The sequence below is a fragment of the Hyperolius riggenbachi genome, chromosome 3 (assembly GCF_040937935.1).
Source record: "Hyperolius riggenbachi isolate aHypRig1 chromosome 3, aHypRig1.pri, whole genome shotgun sequence".
Classification (NCBI taxonomy): Eukaryota; Metazoa; Chordata; class Amphibia; order Anura; family Hyperoliidae; genus Hyperolius; species Hyperolius riggenbachi.
This window is the reverse complement of record NC_090648.1, coordinates 285404387-285428588: the sequence shown is the minus strand read 5'-3', so window position 1 is coordinate 285428588 and position 24202 is coordinate 285404387. Positions and strand designations below refer to the sequence as shown.

General features: G+C 46.7%; 1 protein-coding gene across 1 annotated transcript in view; it reads right to left on the bottom strand.

Moving 5' to 3' along the window:
- Window positions 1-24202, bottom strand: part of CTTNBP2 (cortactin binding protein 2) — a 167317-nt gene that overhangs the window by 117497 nt on the left and 25618 nt on the right. Inside the window, 1 exon segment of the mRNA XM_068276424.1 lies at window positions 15232-15339. Coding sequence (XP_068132525.1) covers window positions 15232-15339 — 108 coding nt within the window.

The following is a 24202-nucleotide window of genomic DNA, read 5'->3' as shown; positions in this document are numbered from 1 at the left end:
AAGTCATAGAGGACAAAAAATTGGATTGTCATTATGACATTTGTGCTTGTGACGCTTCAATTCATAGCTAAGTTGTTAACATTAAAGAGACCAGTCTGCAGGATATCAATGATCAGGTAACATGCATGTGGCCATTGCAAACTTTCTGAAATTGCTGCCTTGTTTGGTGTGCTAACTCCAGCTAGAAAATTTCGTTTTCGCTCACATGAAACAAGTATGCAAATCAGGGATGACCAGGAAATCACTGTTTCTGCTGTGGCTAGCTTTGCATATGTGAATATGGAAAGAAGGAGAGAGAGAGAGGCAGGAAGGGGTAAAGAGAAATTTTGGCTGCTGGATGGAGCAGGAGGAGGGGGGTTAGTATACTGTGTGCTCTACAAGGGGGAGATTGAGGCAGTTATGCAAGGGGGACAGAGGCAGGTCTGACTCACGTATAAGACATTCCCTATATTTTTGTTTAGTGACTCAGACCTAATTTTGCACCTTCTAGCTGAGGATATGAGGTATACACTACCGATCGAAAGTTTTAAAACAAACCAATTTTTCCAGATTTTATTGCAATTCTAGCAATTCAATGCTGAAAAATGAAAGCATTTTGCAACCTGTCATAATTGTGACCCCAAAAAACTAGAGTAAACCCCATAGAAAAACTATGTCCTCATTAGAGATGTTCAAATAAGTTACAGGAGCTATGCAAAACAGAAACAGGGAGATATATAAAATGGATGGATTCAATATAGAAGTAGATATCAATTCTTTCATCTCAAATAACTAAAAGACTGGGCCCTGACTCTGTTGTGTTTGTTTGTTTTGTTTACTGTGGTGAGGATGTTTTTAGATTATAAAGGAATTTTTGTAGTTTTGTATTAGCATGCATTTTATTTATAATCATGTAAGTGTTTGCATAGACTGGAGATTGGTTAGCTTTGATGAAAAAAAGGGTTTTGCACTAATTTCACTCTTTTTGCACAAATACATAGGTTATGTAGTGGTTTGGTGTGCGCAGAGCTATAGAAGATCATGTGGTAAGGGGAATGACAGCTTATGATCATTTATAGTATATAACACACAGAACTGTGCATAATTAAAAATTACAGAGGTTAATTTGTAAGGTGTTAAGTTGGTGTGAATAGGACAACTGGTATTCACACAGAGATTGCAATGATGTTAGAATACTTACGTACTACATAGTTTTGCAATATGTCAGTTTACACAAGGTGACAATGATGGTGGTTAAGGTAGTGGAAAGCATGGTATAGGTTTATAGAAATCACAGAAAACACAAAGTGTTATGGCTTTATAATTAAATTAAATGATTAGAAGAGGTGGTTACCGTGGGGAGTACACCAAGTATAATTAGTAGATGTTCTTACTAGTATGTAGGTAAATTCCCTGCAGAGATCATTCATTAATGAGGGAACATAGTGTAGTTAATTTAATTGTATAGGGAAAATCCTTTTTTGTATAAGGTCTGGGACCCACCCTTTCTAAGCTCTTGCTAATGTAATGTGTGATATCACTCTTGGGATGTGATTTTTAAAACATTACATTAGCAAGAGCTTCACAAATCACAAGCACTTAGAAAAGCGCTGCTAGTTGGTCCCAGGCTTAATGTGGTTTCTAAATCCTATAGCTAATGTTAAAAAACAGCATGGATGAAATTTAATCTGTAATGATATATTGCTTTATTGATTTACTAGTGACCTTAGCCTGTTTAAAAACAGGCTAGGTCTGTCACTAATATGCCGTGAGTGTGCCCGCCGAGCGCACACACACACGCCCGCCCCTTCTGGCCCTGTCTTCCTCCGGCTCTCGGCAGTGTCTCTGTGTCTTGTCTCTGCACATGCGCAGTGCAAAAAAGCACTGACACAGGGACAGACGCAGGGACACTTGTAAATTATATATAGAGATGAATGAATATGACATGGAATAGTATTGTTTTTATGCTATTGCTGTTTATATTTGTATTTATATAAGGGCACAGTATGTATGTGATTAGCAAGGCTTCCCTATAGCGGCCCTAGCAATAAGTAGTGGGCGGAGTTAGGGGCTAAGGAGGAGTGAAATGAGTGCATGGTAAATAGGCATCATTCTGAGCCTACCTCCAACCCCTGATAAGTCATTACATAACGGAATTAGTCTGGAGGTACGCTGGCACTGGATTTTGTTTAGGAGGGTAGGCGGTGGGAGGTGCGCTGGCTAATGTCCGTGTTATAGCCGCGTATCAGAATCTGCTGCTGTTCTTTCTGCTCTTGGCAATAATAAACCTTATATAAATACTGGAGTGTCCTGTAAATTTGGATAGTTGCAGCACCTAAACACTGTTCCGTGAATGCAACCAAGTGGCCGTCTGGTGAGTGTAACCATGAAGGGGGAGAAGAAATTGTTTCCTTTCTGGTGGTTGTACATCCTGGGGGAGTGCAGCTGAAGAAACAGTCTTGTTTGTACTGCAACACTCCACTATGAACAGGTCCTTAAAGAGACTCTGTAACAAAAATTGCATCCTGTTTTCTATCATCCTACAAGTTCCAAACCCCATTCTAATGTGCTCTGGCTTACTGCAGCACTTTGTACTATCACCATCTCTGTAATAAATGAGCTCATCTCTCCCCTGTCTGACGTGTCGTCCTGTGTCTGGAAGGCTGCCAAGTTCTTCAGTGTTGTGGTTCTGCTATGCACTCCCCCCTCCAGGCTCCTCTATGCACACTGCCTGTGTGTTATTTAGATTAGGGCAGCTTCTCTCTTATCTTTTACAAGCTGGATAAATCGTCCTCTGAGCTGGCTGGGCTTTCACATACTAAGGAATTATAGACAAGGGCAGAGCTGTCTGCAGCAAGAAGCGAGCAGCCTGACACTTCAATGCATGAGAGCTGCAGGGGACAGAAGGTAGACACACAAATGATCTCTTGAAATTCAAAAGGAAGGGTGTATACAGCCTGCTTGTGTATGGATGTATTTTCTTTGTGTGGACATACTGTACATCAACCTACTTCCTGTTTTAGTGGCCATTTTGTTTGTTTATAAACAAACTTTTCAAAACAGTTTTTAACCACTTTTAATGCGGCGGGGAGCAGCGAAATTGTGTGAGAGGGGAATAGGAAATGTCCCCTAACGCACTGGTATGTTTACTTTTGTGCGATTTTAACAATACAGATTCTCTTTAAAGAGTAACTTCAGTGAAAATAATGTAATAAAAGTGTTTCAATTTTACAATAATTATGTATAAATGATGTTTGCCCATTGTAAAATCTTTCCTCTCCCTGATTTACATTCTGACATTTATCACATGGCGACATTTTAACTGCTGGCAGGTGATGTCAGTGGAAGGAGTTGCTGCTTGCTTTATTGGCAGTTGGAAACAGCTGTAAACAGCTGCTATTTCCCACAAGGCAACAAGGCTCCCACAGTGTGATGTCAGAACCATGGTTCTGACATCACACTGTGGGAGGGGTTTCGACACAATATCAGCCCTACAAAGCCCCCTGATGATGCATTTGAGAAAAGGAATAGATTTCTCATAGGAAAGGGGGTATCAGCTACTGATTGGGATGAAATTCAATTCTTGGTCTCGGTTTCTCTTTAAAGAGAATCTGTATTGTTAAAATCGCACAAAAGTAAACATACCAGTGCGTTAGGGGACATCTCCTATTACCCTCTGTCACAATTTCGCCGCTCCTCGCCGCATTAACCACTTCTCTACCACAGGGTTTTTCACCTAACAACCACAGCAATTTTAACATTTCAGGGAGGCAAGGGTTAATGGGCTTAATGGGGGTATAATTTATTTTAAAAAACCCTCACTGATGCTGATCACTCACTAATGCTGTATTGGTTATCTGAGATCCTCTCACGAGTGATCTCAGTAACTGTAATAGCATAGTGACTGATTCAATGTTTACACACATTCTGAATGAATGAGCACTGTCATTGGCTTTGGCAGTGCTCATTCAAACTTATAAGCACTTTGATTGGCTGACCAGCGGGTGCCGAACGCGGCCGCACATCCGCGTGCACGCGACCGCGCATCCGCGTGCACGCGATCGCGCACGCGAACGCTCACAGCGGGAAAACAAACAGGAGTTGCCTATCTACGCCCCTGTGCCCCAGGTGAATTTTAAAGGGGCGTAGATAAGCGTGGCAAGGGTTGCTAAGTGGTTAAAAGTGGTTAAAAACAGTTTTAAAAAGTTTGTTTATAAACAAACAAAATGGCCACCAAAACAGGAAGTAGGTTGATGTACAGTATGTCCACACATAGAAAATACATCCATACACAAGCAGGCTGTATACACCTTTCCTTTTGAATCTCAAGAGATCATTTGTGTGTTTCTTTCCCCCTGCAGCTATCTTTCACTGAAGTGTCAGGCTGTTTCTTCCTGCAGAGTGCAGACAGCTCTGTCTGTATGTAATTCCTCAGTATGCGAAAGCCCAGCCAGCTCAGAGGAGGATTTATCCAGCTTGTAAAAGATAAGAGAGAAGCTGTCCTAATCCAAATACACAGGCAGTGTGCAGAGAGGGGCCTGGAGGGGGGAGATGCATCACAGAACCACAACACTGAAGAACTTGGCAGCCTTCCAGACACAGGCTGACAAGTCTGACAAGAGAGAGATAAGTTGATTTATTACAGAGATGGTGATAGTAGAATGTGCTGCAGTAAGCCAGAACACATTAGAATAGCTTTTGGAACTTGTAGGATGATAAAAAACAGGATGCAATTTTTGTTACGGAGTCTCTTTAAAGATACTGAAAAATATCAATCCCCTCATACAGAAAATCCCCTCAAGGAAACCACTGATGCAAGTAAAACACTACACAATAATCCATGCTACCAGATAATGTACTGTAATAGATGAAAAAGCAAAGATCCACTACCCATGTCAAGGATTCTAAGAAGTAGTACCATAAAAATACCTACATCACAGAAACAGCTGGTCTAGGGATTCCATTTCTGCCCTGGTCATGTAACTAAAAGTTAGTAACATGCCACTAGAAGCCATTTGAGGGCTGCAATGGCTCACTTATGAACTATGATTCACCCTTTGCTTAGACATATGCATTATTCTGCCTCATGGTTAACCACAATTACACAAAAGAGGGCTATACACAGCAGTGTGGGTTAATTTAGTCCATCAATGCAAGGATGAAACATTTATGCTTTAGCGAGGCAAGCTGAATTTCCTGCAGCTATATCCATGTTATGCCTTCATGTTTGACAGCAGCATACCTTTAATTCTTTTTCTGAAACATGCCTCTATAAAGGGTGAAAAAAAATGCCAAGCCTAACATTTATTATGGTTATGTGCAGTGGCGTTCCTACCATAGGGCGGCATGGGGCGCCCCGCACCGGGTGTCGGGTGCCCCAGGGGGTGTCACCAAGGCCTCCCACAGAGGCCTGTGCACTGTGCAGGCAGGACAGGAGGGGGAAGCAACCCGGAAAGGAGGGGTGGCGGGGAAAGCGGCGGGGAGGGGGGCCGGACCCCCCACCTCCCTCACCTGGGTCCCCTCCTTCTGGCGCTTCCCCCTCCTAATTAGCAGCAGCTTGATGAGCGGGCAGGAGCGGGCGGAGAAGACTTACTCACCTACTTCCTGCGTTCCAGGCGATGGCGCATAGCGTCATCGTCACCTGACGCTGGTCTCCACCTTCTCCACCGCCCACTGTGCTTCCTGATTTGCGGAAGCACAGTGAGCGACAGAGAGACCAGCGTCACGTGAGGATAACGTTATGCGCCATCGCCTGGAGCAGGTGAGTAAGTCCTCCCCGCCCGCTTCGCTAAGCTGCTGGCTGCTGCTAATTAGGAGGGGGAAGCGCCGGAAGGAGGGGACCCCGCCACCCCACCTTCCCTCATACCGGGGGCACCTATGCTACACCGGGGGCCACTATGCTACACCGGGGGCCACTATGCTACACCGGGGGCCACTATGCTACACCGGGGGCCACTATGCTACACCGGGGGCACCTATGCTACACCGGGGGCACCTATGCTACACCGGGGGCACCTATGCTACACTGGGGGCCACTATGCTACACTGGGGGCCACTATGCTACACTGGGGGCCACTATGCTACACTGGGGGCACCTATGCTACACTGGGGGCACCTATGCTACACTGGGGGCACCTATGCTACACTGGGGGCACCTATGCTACACTGGGGGCACCTATGCTACACTGGGGGCACCTATGCTACACTGGGGGCACCTATGCTACACTGGGGGCACCTATGCTACACTGGGGGCCACTATGCTACACTGGGGGCACCTATGCTACACTGGGGGCACCTATGCTACACTGGGGGCACCTATGCTACACTGGGGGCCACTATGCTACACTGGGGGCACCTATGCTACACTGGGGGCACCTATGCTACACTGGGGGCACCTATGCTACACTGGGGGCCACTATGCTACACTGGGGGCCACTATGCTACACTGGGGGCCACTATGCTACACTGGGGGCCACTATGCTACACTGGGGGCCACTATGCTACACTGGGGGCCACTATGCTGCTCTGGGGGCCACTATGCTGCTCTGGGGGCCACTATGCTGCTCTGGGGGCCACTATGCTGCTCTGGGGGCCACTATGCTCCACTGGGGGCACCTATGCTCCACTGGGGGCACCTATGCTCCACTGGGGGCACCTATGCTCCACTGGGGGCCACTATGCTAAACTGGGGGCACCTATGCTCCACTGGGGGCACCTATGCTCCACTGGGGGCACCTATGCTCCACTGGGGGCACCTATGCTCCACTGGGGGCCACTATGCTCCACTGGGGGCCACTATGCTCCACTGGGGGCCACTATGCTCCACTGGGGGCCACTATGCTCCACTGGGGGCCACTATGCTCCACTGGGGGCCACTATGCTCCACTGGGGGCCACTATGCTCCACTGGGGGCCACTATGCTCCACTAAACTATACTGGGGCCACTATGCTATACTGGGGCAACTATACTAGCTATACTGGGGCAGTGGCGGTGCCAGGGGGGTGGTTTGGGTGCTGAAGCACCCCCTAATATTGTCCAAGCACCCCCAGCGTGAACTGATTTTCGGCGTCTAATAGACGCTGTGTCAGTTCACTGACAGCAGCAGCTCCAACAGCGGCAGAGCAGGGCTACAGTAAAATGGCGTCCGAAGCCCTGCTCTGGAGACTGAGTCTGCAATGCAGGGCTTCGAGCGCCATTTTCCCGTAGCCCTGCTCTCAGCGCGGGAGTTTCAGTTGCTGGCTGGCTGCAGAGGATCGTGAGAGCTGCGCGCCGGACGGAGGCCGGGACAGGAGGTCTGCTGCTGCTTCAGGTGAGTACATTTTTATTTAATTTATATTAGCAGGTGTATCGACTGTTCTGGCCAGGTCTGCTACATGATTGAAGTATTTTCTGGGCAAATCTGCCGACATGATTGCATGTATTTTCTGGGCAAATCTGCCGACATGATTGCATGTATTTTCTGGGCAAATCTGCCGACATGATTGCATGTATTCTCTGGGCAAATCTGCCGACATGATTGCATGCAGTGTTCTCCCCAGGCTCTTTTAGCCGGGTGCTCCACCCGGCTAGATTTTGTGACCACCCGGCTGTCATCGGCTCACCTCCTTACCTCCTCCTATGCTGTAAGCACAGTTGCCCTGCATTTTCAACTCGCCCCACCCGGCTACTATTTCATGCCACCCGGCTGGAAAAAAATTCTGGGGAGAACACTGGCATGTATTTTCAGGGCAAATCTGCCGACATGATTGCATGTATTTTCTGGGCAAATCTGCCGACATGATTGCATGTATTTTCTGGGCAAATCTGCCGACATGATGGAACGTGTTTTTTGGGCAAATCTGCCGACATGATGGAACGTGTTTTTTGGGCAAATCTGCCGACATGATGGAACGTGTTTTTTGGGCAAATCTGCCGACATGATGGAACGTGTTTTTTGGGCAAATCTGCCGACATGATTGAACGTGTTTTTTGGGCAAATCTGCCGACATGATTGAACTATTTTCTGGTCAAATCTGTTCACATTACGTGTATTTTCTTGAGAAAACCTGAACAATTATGTGAATTTTCTGGGGAAAGGCCCACTGTCTTTGTGTTGCACTTTTAAGGGGAACCCGAGGTGAGAATAATATTGGGCTGCAATATTTATCTCCTTTTAAGCAATACCAGCTGCCTGGCTGCTGTGCTGGTCCTCTGCATCTAATTCTTTCAACCATAGACCCTGAATAAGCATGCAGCAGGTCAGGGGTTTCTGACAATATTGTCAGAACTGACAAGATTAGCTGCATGATTGTTTCTGGTGTAATTCAGTTCACTACTGCAGCCAAATAGATCAGCAGGGCTGCCTATTGTTTAAAAGGAAATGAATATGGCAGCCTCCATATCACTCTTATCCCGGGTTCACTTTAAATTAGTTAGCTCTGCCCTCATCCGGTCATGGCCACGCCCATTTTTCGCCGCGGCGCGCAATGCGCGCCGCATGTTATAACCGCACCCATTTTTTGTTAGCTATACTGGTGCCACTATACTATACTAAGGACAACTTTAGGGGGGGGAGCGAGCCTACACCTGGCATTACCCTCCGTGTCACGTTTAGCATGCCACATTTGCTGTTTTTTGTTTTTTTTTATGGGGGGGGGGGGGGGGTGTCTTTTTAATACCCAGCACCGGGTGTCAAATGCCCTAGGTACGCCACTGGTTATGTGAGACATTTTGTTAGCAACATTGGGATAGTCCGCATTCTATCTGCAGCAACAGAATGAATGGAAAACGGTGGTTAAAAAGTACGCAGTCATTTTTCTTTTACATACAAGCATATATTAAAAATTCTGTATTAGTATATTAATTATTATTCAGTACACCAACTTCCACAGGCATTATACTCCAATTCAGACCTATAAGCTTTTGCATTTTTCCAGTGGCGTCCCTACCATGGGGCGGCCAGGAGCGCTCCGCTCCGGGTGTCAGCTCCAGGGGGGGTGTCATCAAGGCCTCCCCAGAAGCCTTGATGACACAGGAGGGGAAGCAGCGCTGAAGGAGGGGTGGCAGCGTCGGCGGGGAGGGGGGAAATACCCCCCCACATCTCCCTCACCTGGGTCCCCTCCTTCGGCGCTTCCCCTCCACGGGCGCCGGCAACGGGCACTGACAGGGCGGCTGATAGCCGCCCTCAGTTTACCCGAGCAGGGCTACGGGAAGATGGCCGCCGAAGCCCGCACTGGAGACAAAAATAGACGGCAAGATGGCCGCCGACGCCATCTTGCCGTCTATTTTTGTCTCCAGTGTGGGCTTCGGCGGCCATCTTCCCGTAGCCCTGCACTGATGACGCAGCAGGAGACGGCGCGGGACATTCAAGAGGAGCTGCGGAGGCTGCCTGGGACTCGGAAGAGAGGTTTCATCTGCAGGTAAGGTTTTTTTCTTTTACAGGTGCACCGGCCCGGCCACCCACCGCTGCTGCCCACCTACCCACCGCTGCTGCCCACCTACCCACCACTGCTGCCCACCACCTACCCACCACTGCTGCCCATCTACCCACCAGGCTACCCACCACTGCTGCCCACCTACCCACCACTGCTGCCCACCTACCCACCGCTGCTGCCCACCTACCCACCACTGCTGCCCACCACCTACCCACCACTGCTGCCCGCCTACCCACCAGGCTACCCACCACTACTGCCCACCTACCCACCACTGCTGCCCACCTACCCACCGCTGCTGCCCACCTACCCACCACTGCTGCCCACCTACCCACCACTGCTGCCCACCTACCCACCACTGCTGCCCACCTACCCACCAGGCTACCCACCACTGCTGCCCACCTACCCACCATTGCTGCCCACCTACCCACCGCTGCTGCCCACCTACCCACCAGGCTACCCAGCAGGCTACCCACCGCTGCTGCCCACCTGCCCACCGCTGCTGCCCACCTGCCCACCGCTGCTGCCCATCTACCCACCGCTGCTGCCCACCTACCCACCGCTGCTGCCCACCTACCCACCACTGCTGCCCACCTACCCAGCAGGCTACCCACCACTGCTGCCCACCTACCCACCACTGCTGCCCACCTACCCACCACTGCTGCCCACCTACCCACCAGGCTACCCAGCAGGCTGCCCACCTACCCACCACTGCTGCCTACCTACCCACCAGGCTACCCAGCAGGCTACCCACCACTGCTGCCCACCTACCCACCACTGCTGCCCACCTACCCACCGCTGCTGCCCACCTACCCACCGCTGCTGCCCACCTACCCACCACTGCTGCCCACCTACCCACCGCTGCTGCCCACCTACCCACCAGGCTACCCACCACTGCTGCCCACCTACCCACCACTGCTGCCCACCTACCCACCAGGCTACCCAGCAGGCTGCCCACCTACCCACCAGGCTACCCACCACTGCTGCCCACCTACCCACCACTGCTGCCCACCTACCCACCACTGCTACCCAGCAGGCTGCCCACCTACCCACCAGGCTACCCAGCAGGCTGCCCACCTACCCACCACTGCTGCCCACCTACCCACCACTGCTACCCAGCAGGCTGCCCACCTACCCACCAGGCTACCCAGCAGGCTGGCCACCTACCCACCACTGCTGCCCCCCTACCCAACATGCTAACCACCTACCCACCACTGCTGCCCACCTACCCACCAGGCTACCCAGCAGGCTACCCACCACTGCTGCCCCCCTACCCACCACTGCTACCCAGCAGGCTGCCCACCTACCCACTAGGCAATCAGGCTGCTCACCCTTCACCACCTACCCACCAGGCTATCAGCTTGCCAACACTCAAATCTGCTACCGATATTGTGTATTTTGTGGTCAGATCTGCTACCGACATTGTGTATTTTGTGGTCAGTTTAACTACCGTCATTATGTATTTTGTGGTCAGTTTAACTACCGTCGTGTATTTTGTGGTCAGTTTAACTACCGTCATTGTGTATTTTGTGGTCAGTTTAACTACTGATATTTTCTGGTCAAATCTGCCGACATGATTGAATGTATTTTCTTGTGAAATCTGCTCACATAACGTGTAATGTCTGGTGAAATGTTCTCGCATTACGTGTATTTTATGTTGAAAGCTTCTGACATTTTGTGTATTTTCTGGAGAAAAGCTGCGCAATGATGTGAATTTTCTGGAGAAAGGTTGACTAAAACTTGGGTGCACTTTTAAATTAGCTCCGCCCCATCCGGTCATAGCCACGCCCATTTTTTCGCCGTGGTGTACCGTGGGGGGGGGGGGGGGGGTGTCTTTCAATACCTAGCACCGGGTGTCAAATGCCCTAGGTACGCCACTGCATTTTTCAATTGTAAGTAGGGATGGCCAATGAGGTGCAAATAATTGTTGAAACAGAATTATGCAAATTCTGTATGCACATTTATGCAGCTTGAAACTGGACCAATCCAACCTCGCCAAGGTGGAATGGTCCATTTATAAAAACTCCATAAATTTGCATACAATATTTGCATAATCCTACGTCAATACAGAATTATTAGAATCTTGCTGAACATTCCTGTTAGTATGGTCTCACTTTCTCATAAACCCATTTTGCCCTATTTTGTTTAAAGAGTGGTACAAGCATATGCACAGTTTACCTTTTGAGGAACTTTAGAATAACTCTAGCAAGCTAAATGAATGCAAAAAGTGATACTGAATAATAATAATAATAATAATAATAATAATAATAATAATGTCATAATTTCCTTTTAAGGCTCAACTCCAGAAAAAAAAAGTAAAATAAATAAGTTTTAGACAACATGGAAAAGGGTTGGGCTTTCATAGCTGACTTGGGTTTCAAACTATAAGAATTTCCCTCACATTCTATTCAAACAGGAAATGTGGATATTTATCCAAGAGTGGCAAACACAACAAGAAAGAAAAGACAATTTTATGAAGAGTGGGGAAAGTTCAAATCCAACAAGTTTCTATCCGTCACTGTCCTTCATCCCCTGTTCTCAGGGGCACCAGTTTTTATATTAAATACATACATGTCTCAGGCCTTCTATACTGAGGTTTCTCTATCTGTCCAGCAACCAGCAATAATTTGATTAGAATTGGTCCTGGTCCATGGCAGGAGCCCATCCATGTGTTAAGCCTTGGAAATTGCCGGCTTGATCCTGTCAGCATCCTTTGTGAGATGTCTGTGGCTTTAGATGATCCCAAAATAGTGGCAACTAAGTTGTGAACCTAGAGATGATGCTTTGTTAGGCACGGCAGGATTTTTTCTCTTCTCTAGAGGCTGCTCTCATTAGGAAGAGCGTCTTAACGTTTATAGACATTACTGGAATGGTTCAGATGGCGAAGATGATAAGGTTTCTAGTACAAGATTAAAATCCCAGATTTATTCTCAGTTGTGTATAAATGAAAGCAATAAGAACATTGCTCCTTGCTCAAGGACAAACTTGTAAGGGATTGAATAATGTCAAACTGCTCTCTGCAGCTAAAGTAGGAACTCCCAGGATGTAGCAGCTTCTGAACATATTCTTATCAATACACAGCCTTGTTTCTTTGCTGTTAAATATAGCATAAAACATTTAACTATTTAAAGTTTATATAGTTATCTGTAACTGAGGGGTCCTAAAATATACCATAAGGAAGAGTAAAGGGACTCCGAGCACCTCTCATAGGCATGCCTTTAAGACAGACGTCTTCCAACACTATGACCCCTCTGGAGGAGCCTCTTGCAATGGCCATGCGCGTCACTTCCTCTTCCTGCTTCATTCAGTGATGCACTTCTCTAACAGAGAAGACAAGTGTGACCCGGAAGTTATAACATAGCCAAGATGGCAGCCGCAATGTTTCAACTGAAATCGAACGAAAACTATTTGGTGTAGAATGGCAATTTAGGCATCAAATGAAAGAGAGGAGCACAAGCTACAGAAAGTTATGCATCTTTAAGTATTTTGAGTACTGGTCGGAGTCTTAAAGGCATGCCCATGAGAGGTGCTCGGAAACCCTTTAAAAGTGGTTGTAAATATACCAGTTGTTACCATCAATGTTTTTAAATCGATCTTTAGAAGCCACTACTGTGGCCTTTTACGGTCAGCTTCAAATGAGGATTAAGATAAAATAATATAAAATTCTGGACTGAGTCTGGGGTTTGATGAAGTGATAAAATTACTCAAAGCCGACAGCACAGAATAGGAAAGAAATATCACACACAAAGACTCCAAGGGCTCTATTCAATTCACTTTTATCCACAAGTTTTCTTACAGGAGATAATTTTTCTTCTGCTCTAAAAAATAGCTTACTCCATGCGATTGTCAATTAGATTGGAGTCCATGCAAAATGTACTTAATGTTATTGTAGGCATGCAATAAATTGTATAAAACATTGAATGTAACACTTATTTTTTTTGCCAAATAATGCTTGCTTAGTCAGTTTTACAGCTTTCCTTGTTTATTTATTTATTTATTTATTTAACAGGCATACACCAATTTGAGTACATAAATATAAAGTTATTTAAAAGAACAAGGATAAGCATGATGAGTAGCAGGATGTGACGGCTCCAGCAGCATCAGAAGGGAGAAAAGGAGAAGTATCTGTACTGGAGCATGCATTGGCCCCCTGAAGAGCAGGGGCTCCGTCGAGGGTGCGATCACTCAGATCATGGGCCCGATGCAACTATCAGGACAGTAAATTACCACGCTACTTTCAGGTGAATATATAGCCAGATGTTTATCACTAGGGATGGTTAATGAGATGCTAATAATCTTGACTTTCATGCAAATTTCATGCAGATGTTTACAGATTGGAATTGAGACAACCAAAAGCACTTCCTGATTTAGAATGCCGCAATTCCAATCTGAATACAATTTGGCCATGATTCACCAAGATCATGCTAGAGACAATAAGGCAAGTAAAAACGTATCACCACACATCTATCGGTATGAGAAAAGTTTTTTCACTAAAGAAGCTTGCCTTATTAACATGTAGAGATAAGTTTTCACATTGAGGCCCATATTCAATTCACTTTTGCACCTGAGTTTTCTCCTAGGTGATATTTTTACAGCTCCTAAATAGAATGCCTTTTAAAGCCCCAGCAAGCAAGAAAATACTCAAAATAAATTTGATAGTAGTTTACAACTACATTTTGGTACTTTTTCACTTGCAAAATGCTGAAAAGTTATTTTAAAAACAAGATGATAATTTATCTCCTAGGAGAAAACTCAGGTGAAAAAGTGAATTGCATATGGCCCAGAGTGTTATCACTCCAGTCCTTAAGTTATCACCTTTGTAGTTATTCTCACATGCAATAAATACTGAGAGGAGGAGCACATGCAGACAGGATGTAACTTCGCCCCTCCTTCTGCCTCCTTGCCAGCGAGATTACAGCCAGCCTGAAGCAGGATCCTGTGTATGGCAGCCAGGGAAGGAGAGAGAGAGAGAGAGAGAGAGAGAGAGAGAGAGAGAGAGAGAGAGAGAGTCTGTGTCTGGCTGTGTTTGTGTGTCACTATGTGTCTGTGTGGATCAGTGTGTGGCTGTATAAATACGCTTGATGTCTCTCTTTTCCCCCATCTCTGTGTGCCTGCTGTGTATTTCTCTCTCTATAGAGTCCCCTTTTATACACAATACTAAAAAATAAATCTGACAGCTCAGAATCCCCCACTTTACATTGCAATCTCTAATAACATTCCACTTAATGACAACTGAGGCCAGGTGATAATTCCTTGCATTCCTCTCTGTGAATTAACATCCTGTTTTTAAGTTAAGGATTCAGTCATTAATGTAAGGAATCAATCGTTAACTTTAGGAGTCACTCCTTAACTTAAGAACAGAATCCTTATTTTAAGGGTTGCATTAGGTAAATTGCTTTGTGAATACTAAATGACTTATCACCATCTTGAGAACAGTAAAAACAGCTCAGAGTTATTATTTAAGACAGGAGATAAGCTTAGTAAATTGTGGCCATTGACCAGCTCTAATTATCATTGTAGCCATAAATTACATAGGTATTCCAAGGAAGACAACAATGGCCATTTCCATATCGCTCTAAAGACAAGTGTCATGAGTTTCATTCCTTAGAAATGTTAAGGTGCCCAGGTGCATCGCAAATTTATCCAAGAATGTATTATGTAATATACAGATGCAAATATCTATATAACATTTAAAAAAAGCACGAGTGAACAGACATATGTTATGTACTACCCTGGAGCAAACATAAGAATAACAAGCACTAGCTTACCAACAACACTCAAGGAGCTCATTAAAATGTGTTGCATTATTAAACCATACATAAGAGGGAAAGTAAAACTCACCCTTAAGGCTTCAATCACAAGATCCCTGGCCTCCAGCTCGCCTTCTAATATACTTAAAAGAAAACGCAATTCTGGCTTGCTCAGATTTTCCACATTAAAGTCTTTTGTCTGAAAATCAAGAAAGCAAAAGGTTACATAAGCAATCAAAGATTGGTTGCTACAGAACAGTACAGATATATACATTTGTTACTTCAGGACAAGAAGTAAATGTTACAGCACTGACAAATAATGAATAAAACTTTCAGTATAGGCTAAATTCACTGATATTTTAGTGACTTGTATGAACTCGGGGACTTCAGCTGCAAGATTTCCTCATCTGGTAATCTTGACAAGACCATTTCTGCATGATACGCTCCCTGCTATTCCATTACTGACACTATAAATGGGTCACCATTTCCGTATCTATCAGTGATGTATATACTGCCTTGCTACTTGAGCATTGCATGCTGCTGTCACTAACAAGACTCTTGGTAAGCTCCAGCACATTGGATGGGCATCTTGGTTTGGAGCTCCATTAATGATAGAAGGTAGTGTTACTACCAGATAAGAAAAGCTGGTGCCACTGCAGGGGTGCTTTAACATTACAGAAAAAGCAACAGAAGAAGAGTTACAACTCTGGTCCACTTTTGAGATCGTAAAACACCAGTCACTCGGTAGGTATGGCTTTGGGAGGGATGCTATGGACATGGGAGAAGGGGGAGATTTGAAGGGCTGTCTGGTGTCAGGTGTTGTAACTAGAGATGTTCAATGTCCACTTGTGTGCAGCTCAGAAACCTATGTATAATATGAATGGAGCTCCTTGGCCACCTTTAGTGGCTACTGCAAGTTTACCACCACTAGTAAAATAAAACCACTAGTAAAATAAAATAAACCACTAGTACTAGTAGTAAACCACTAGTAAAAAAAAGCCCACCCATTAAAAAATGAGCACTAGGCTACGAGTGCTCCTCCTACCCCCAGCAACACGAGCACAGATGCATCCCACTTGCCCGTCCTCCACCGCTGTCTGCAGTATATGCACACAGTGAGATGTTGCTTGCTTGGCAGTTGGGAAAAAGCTGTTACTTCCCACAATGCAATGAGGTTCGCAGACAGCAAACTGTCAGGTCTGGAAGCAGGGACACACACACACACACAGGGACAGGATGCAGAGACACAGGGGTTTTATTATATAGGATTATTGTCCCATTTCAGTGACTGGGTTACCCTGTTGCTGTTATCTGCAGCAGAATGGAGCTGCTGACTTTAGGAAAAAGTCGCCCTGTGTAATACAATGTAACCATGGAAAAATGGATATCATTTTAAAGCTCTCTTTCTCCTCTTTTTGACGACACCTAAATCGCCACCCTACGCCTTTTAGTTTGCTCTATTTTCGCGATCGAAATCGCGGCCGCGGCAGTTTCAAACGCGAAAAAATAGCGAAAACTGAAAGGCGTAGGGCGGCGGTTTATATATCATTGGAAAGAGGAGAAAGAGAGCTTTAAAATGATATGCATCTTTCCATAGTTTCTGCACTGCTCGGAGTCCCTTTAAAAAATATGTCTTATATTGTGATGTTGTTTGTTGTGAAAGATCCTTTATTTAAATCATAGTTTGCAGTTTTGACTTTAATAAAGATTGTTGTTGGAAAATAAAAAGTTTATGATGTTGCTCAGCTAATTAAAGTGGTACTTTCTACATAATTTTTTAAAATAAAAAGAGCTGCTACATGGTCTATGGTTATATCTGGTACAGGACACTGTATGCATGGAGAGTGAATGCTCTCCCTGGGTTGTGTGGTACTCCAGTTTCTTCTCACATTTCAAAAACTCAGTGATAAATTAATTACCGGTAGTCCCCCAAAACTGGCCTTAGCTTATGATAGTGCTATTAGGCTATGCCTATGGTAGGATATAGATTGCAAGTGCCTTTGAGGAACAGGCATTACTATGTACCCTGTACAATATTGTGGACAATGTCAGTGCTCTAAATACATAATACCGTATATACTCGCATATAAGCCGACCCGCATATAAGCCGACCCCCCAACTTTTACCTGAAAAACCAGGGAAAAATGATTGACCCCAATATAAGCCGGGGGTAGGAAATGCTGGCCGCCTTATTCCCCTAGTGTGTCCCAGTATAGCTAGTAAAGTGCCCAGTATAGGTAGGTAGTGCACCAGTATAGCTAGTATAGTGCCCAGTATAGCTATTATAGTGCTCAGTATAGCTAGTAAAGTGCCCCAGTATAGCTAGTATAGTGCCCAGTATAGCTAGTATAGTGCTCAGTCTAGCTAGTATAGTGCTCAGTTTAGCTAGTATAGTGCTCAGTATAGCTAGTATAGTGCTCAGTCTAGCTAGTAATGTGCCCCAGTTTAGCTAGTATAGTGCTCAGTATAGCTAGTAATGTGCCCCAGTTTAGCTAGTATAGTGCTCAGTCTAGCTAGTAATGTGCCCCAGTTTAGCTAGTATAGTGCTCAGTATAGCTAGTAATGTGCCCCAGTTTAGCTAGTATAGTGCTCAGTCTAGCTAGTAATGTGCCCCAGTTTAGCTAGTATAGCGCTCAGTATAGCTAGTAATGTGCCCCAGTTTAGCTAGTATAGCGCTCAGTATAGCTAGTAATGTGCCCCAGTTTAGCTAGTATAGTGCTCAGTCTAGCTAGTAATGTGCCCCAGTTTAGCTAGTATAGTGCTCAGTATAGCTAGTAATGTGCCCCAGTTTAGCTAGTATAGTGCTCAGTAGGGTTGCCGCGATTTACCGGTATCGCGGTATACCATGGTTTTACAATGCACGGTAATCACGGTAAGCACTTTTAGGAAATACCGGTTTAGGCTGCATTTCCGTTTCCCCCGCCACCGCTCCGGCATTGTCCTGCTCTCCGTCTCCCTCCGTTAGGAAGGCAAGCTCCCAAAGCTAGTTCCTGATTGCGGGAGGCTTGCCGACATGAGTGCAGGAGCTGGGTGGTGATACGCGTCCTGTGATGACGCGGGCGGCCATGGCTGGAGAGCACACAGAGATCTTTCCTTCCCCCGCCCGCCCGCAATGTTTCCGCTTGTGGTTTTTTATTGTGGACTGTACCACAAAGGCAGAGGGGGAGTCACCAGGTCATTCCTACCTAAATAAATACGGGAAATGAGAAAAAGCAACAGCCCGTTCTCCCTCCTGCTAGATGTATGCAGCCCCCTGCCTCCCCGGACTGCAGAGCTGACATAAACACTGATACAGATCAGTGTTCAAAGGAATGTCCAGCTCTCCTCCCCCATGAAAATGAGTATGCCGCCCGCCCGCCCGGGAGAAGGAGCGAGAGACACACTGCACGTGGACAAGCTGAAGCTTATGACACAAGATAAGCAATGTTGCTGTGTGAGAGGTGCTGTGTTTGAATGCAGCCAGTGTGTAATGTATGGCATGTGTGTGTGATGCCTGAGCTATGTCTGCCTGATGGATGAATGTCTGCCTGATGTATATGTTTGTGATGTTGTGAGTGGTGTGTGTGTGTGTGTGTGTGTGTGTGTGTGTGTGTGTCTGCCTGATGTACGTGTGTTTGTGTGATGTCATGTGTCCTCATGCCCACCGCTCCCCCCTGTTCTACTCTGTCCCCCTACTTTTAAAAGAAATCGTCCGCAGTGGCTTAGCACAGGACTTCACCTAATTCATGTCCGCTCCACCCATTTGCATTATATTTTTCAGCTCTGGTATCCTTTAAAGGAAACCAGAGACGCAGCATAGTGAAAGTTTTATAGGTAACTGCGGCTTCCTCCAGCCCGATCATGCGCACAGATCCCTCCCACGCCGCCATCCTCAGCCTTTTCTATCGCTGTTACTGAGTCCCGTAACTTTGGCCAGTCGCTGCCAGTTTTACGCATGCGCAGTGCGCTCCCTCTGTCTCTGGCAGAAAATATTACTATGCCTACGTAGTATTATTCTCCGCTGCAGAGAACGCACTGCGCATGCTCAGACTGGCCGCAACTGGCTCAAGTTACCATACTCAATACCAGCAATAGAAAAGGCTGAGGATGGCGGCGTGGGAGGGATCCGTGCACATGATGAGGCTGGAGGAAGCCGCAGGTATATATAAAACTTTCACTATGCTGCGTACTCTGGTACACTTTAAGGTGTATAGTAAAGTTTACCACCAGCATTTTTAAAGTGGACCTGAACTCAAAACGTCCTCTCTGCTCAAAGATATGCAACAGCAATTTCTTTCTTTGTTACAGCTGATACAAATCCTAAAATAAATCTGCACAGTTTCTACTTCCTGATTCATGGAAGCAGACATATTAACCTTCTGTGCTTTCAAATGGCCTTATTATCTGCCCCCTCCGCCATAGGCAGTCATGTGACACGGGGAGAATGAGATTTACTTTTGGTACTGTTTGGGATTGTTGTTTTTTTGACATTTTTATAGGTAGATTGGAATGAGAATAATTGCGTAATACCGTATACCGTAATACCGTCATACCGTGGTATTTTTTTTGACGGTTATCATACCGTGAATTTTCATACCGTTGCAACCCTAGTGCTCAGTATAGCTAGTAATGTTCCCCACTTTAGCTAGTATAGTGCTCAGTATAGCTAGTAATGTGCCCCAGTTTAGCTAGTATAGTGCTCAGTATAGCTAGTAATGTGCCCCAGTTTAGCTAGTATAGTGCTCAGTATAGCGCTCAGTATAGCTGGTCCGCCGGTCCCCCGCTCCCCCCACGGCCGCCGCCGCTGCTATTACCTTTCCGTATCTTCTAGTCCCCTCTCCGTGCTTGTAAACATCCACAGCAGCGCGCCCGGCGCTGCTACTGTGACGAGCGGCGAGCCAGGAAAGAGCGGTTCCCATAGTAACAGGACGCTCTTTCCTGCCTCGTCACAGTAGCAGCGCCGGGCGCGCTGCTGTGGATGTTTACAAGCACGGAGAGGGGAATAGAAGATGCGGAAAGGTAATAGCAGCGGCGGCGGCCTTGGGGGGAGCGGGGGACCCGCGGACCAGTGGAGGGGGGGACCCGCGGACGAACATGACTCGCATACAAGCCGACCCCCCAACTTTTGGCCCCCTTTTTGGGGGTCAAAAATTCGGCTTGTATGCAAGTATATACGGTAATTCAGAATTTAACCACTTGCCGACCGCACGCTTATACCGTGCGTCGGCAAAGTGGCAGCTGCAGGACTGCGTCGCCAGCTGCAGGCTGATTAATCAGGAAGCAGCCGCTCGCGCGAGCGGCTGCTTCCTGTCAAATCACGGCGGGGGGCTCCGTGAATAGCCTGCGGGCCGCCGATGGCGGCTCGCAGGCTAAATGTAAACACAAGCGGAAATAATCCGCTTTGTTTACATTGTACGGCGCTGCTGCGCAGCAGCGCCGTAAGGCAGATCGGCGATCCCCGGCCAATCAGCGGCCGGGGATCGCCGCCATGTGACAGGGGACGTCCTGTGCAGCCCCGATCACCGGGGGGAAAGGTAGGAGAGGGAGGGGGGTGAATGTCGCCGCGGAGGGGGGCTTTGAGGTGCCCCCCCCGCCAGCCACACGCAGGCAGGAGAGATCGGACCCCCCCAGCACATCATCCCCCTAGTGGGGAAAAAAGGGGGGTGATCTGATCTCTCTGCCTGCACCCTGATCTGTGCTGGGGGCTGTAGAGCCCACCCAGCACAGATCACATAATTCAATGCTGGTCCTTAACCTCCTTAGCGGTAACCCCGTGCTGGACACGGGGTAAGCCGCCGGAGGGTGCCGCTCAGGCCCTGCTGGGCCGATTTTCATAATTTTTTTTTTGCTGGACGCAGCTAGCACTTTGCTAGCTGCGCCAGCACTCTGATCGCCGCCGGCCCCCGCCCGATCGCCGCTATTTGCTGCGGCGCGCGGCCCCCCCCCCCCCAGACCCCAGCGCTGCCTGGCCAATCAGTGCCAGGCAGCGCCGAGGGGTGGCCCGGGACTCCCAATGACGTCCCGACGTCAGTGACGTCGGTGACGTCATCCCGCCCCGTCGCCATGGCGACGGGGGAAGCCCTCCAGGAAATCCCGTTCTATGAACGGGATTTCCTGATCGGAGATCGCCGAAGGCGATCGAAGCGGGCGGGGGGATGCCGCTCAGCAGCGGCTATCATGTAGCGAGCCCTCGGCTCGCTACATGATTAAAAAAAAAAAAATTTAAAAAAAACTGCTGCGCTCCCTCCTGGCGGTATTTTTCATACCGCCAAGGAGGTTAAGGGGGGGTAAAGGGTGGGTCCTCAAGTGGTTAAATACAAGGCTTTACTCTAATGTTCCTATGTGATGTTGTATGGCAGCCTTCATGTGAGTATCTGGTATGTGTTATATCACTGCAATGCATGGCCTATTTTTTTAGAACACCACAGTAGGAACTATAGTTGAACCAGGAGTCTTGTCACACCACCATAGCTTAATTTGTGTTTGCAAATGTGGAGACCTAATCCTCTCTGGCAATTAATGACAGAGACAGTATTTTCTGCAGACCTGCTGGAGATAACCTAGAATTTTATCCTTGCGTTTTTTAACACATGGAGCGAACCTGGTGGGACGTGTCCATTCAGAGCCATCAGTCTGATACCTGGTATTTACTAACACAAATGAACTGTTCTTTCATACTCTGATGATGAGTCATTGCCGCTGAAAACAATGCTGCTGGGACGATTAAGTCAAGGTTACTGCAAAGGTGCATACACACCTTTGACTTATGTCGCCCGTCGAGGATCTGGAACCAGTCCTCTTGGGCAACATCACTGGGTCGGCCAGTGCAGACGCGGAGTCAACTGTGTAGCTGACATGTTCTACTGCTACGTGGGAAGGTGGAGGTATGAAGGAGCATTACATTACATCACACAGCGGGAAGGGGAGCGGCATGCACAAAGGATTTGGCTCGGTGAAGTTGATCCACTGGGCACATCGCTTGCGGGGTGGCAGTCAGGGGCCTCTGCACACATGCCTATCGGCCGAAGTAGTCATTGTCGGCGGTCTCAGCTGACTAGTCGTGTGTGTAGGAGGCTTAAAGAGAACCCGAGGTGGGTTTGAAGAATGTTATCTGCATACAGAGGCTGGATCTGTCTATACAGCCCAGCCTCTGTTGCTATCCCAAACCCCTCTAAGGTCCCCCTGCACTCTGCAATCCCTCATAAATCACAGCCACGCTGCTGACAAACAGCTTGTCAGAGCTGGCTGTGTTTATCTCTATAGTGTCAGTCTGCTGCTCTCCCCGCCTCCTGCAGAACTCCAGTCCCCGCCTGCATCCCTTCCCTCCCTGCTGATTGGAGGGAAGGGATGGGGCAGGGACCAGAGCTATGCAGGAGGCGGAGGAGCAGCTGAGACTGACACTACAGATGTAAACACAGCCTCACAAAACGACTGTGATTTATGAGGGATTGCAGAGTGCAGGGGGACCTTAGTGGGGTTTGGGATAGCAACAGAGGCTGGGCTGTATAGGCAGATCCAGCCTCTGTATGCAGATAACATTCTTTAAACACACCTCGGGTTCTCTTTAAGTCACAATGTCATGGTGAAAGTTAAAGTTAGGATTTTTGTTGGGCTTGTACACCTGGTGAAATAGGCACTTCCGTTGGGCAAGTTATCTAATAAAATTAGATGATCCAATGATCTGGAATTAATTCTACAGCTAATTGCAAACGACAAAAAAATTACCATTTTCTTCTATTGGTTAATAATTGAATGGGTTCCTAAATACTGACTGATCCTGTATGGCATTTGTTGTGTGGGCAAGATGTGCAGATTGGCATGGGCCTGAGCACAACTAGGGCTCTGAGCAGCTACACCATTTAAATGTAGAGGTAGTAGTTAGATTGCCATTATACCAGATATCTGCTGACATCTGATGTAATATTAGGTGTTAATAGTGGTTTTCAGGTAAATGGTCAATATCCGTGAACGTTACCACTGCATATGACATCAGAAGAGAAGGAAGAGAAGCTTTCAGTGTTAGACTCTGTCGTCACAGATGTTTCACTTTCAATTTAGGTCTTAAAGAGACTCCGTAACAAAAATTGCATCCTGTTTTTTATCATCCTACAAGTTCAAAAAGCTATTCTAATGTGTTCTGGCTTACTGCAGCACTTTGTACTATCACTGTCTCTGTAATAAATCAATGTATCTTTCCCCTGTCAGACTTGTCGGCCTGTGTCTGGAAGGCTGCCAAGTTCTTCAGTGTTGTGGTTCTGCTATGAACTCCCCCCTCCAGGCCCCTCTATGCACACTGCCTGTGTGTTATTTAGGATTAGAGCAGCTTCTCTCTTCTCTCTTATCTTTTACAAGCTGGATAAATCGTCCTCTGAGCTGGCTGGGCTTTCACATACTGAGGAATTACAAACAAGGGCAAAGCTGTTTGCAGGAAGAAACGAGCAGCCTGAAACTTCAGTGCATGAGAACAGGGGGAAAGAAACACACAAATGATCTCTTGAGATTCAAAAGGAAGGCTGTATACAGCCTGCTTGTGTATGGATGTATTTTCTATGTGTGGACATACTGTACATCAACCTACTTCCTGTTTTGGTGGCCATTTTGTTTGTTTATAAACAAACTTTTTAAAACTGTTTTTAACCACTTTTAATGCGGCGAGGAGCGGCGAAATTGTGTCAGAGGGTAATAGGAGATGTCCCCTAACGCACTGGTATGTTTACTTTTGTGCGATTTTACCAATACAGATTCTCTTTAATGGACTTTAAAGTCATAAAGGTCCAACAAACCAAGTCAGCAAAAATCTGCTTATTTAGGACACAGACAGTAGTAAAAACAAAGAATAAGAAGTATGATCTGAAAATTGGACCCTCTTATTTATTTCCGTTCCATCTCTGTATCCCTATAGCCACCCCAGAGGCAGGTGCCTTGCAGTTGGAATTGAGTAAGCCCTATTTGGAATTAAGTAATTTCTATTCTATTCAAAAGTAAACTGAATTTCTTTATTAGATCTCGGCTTTAAGATAGCCATGCATTTATCGATTTTCCCAGATAATTCTGGGAGGAGTCGATCATCCTGTTCAAATTTG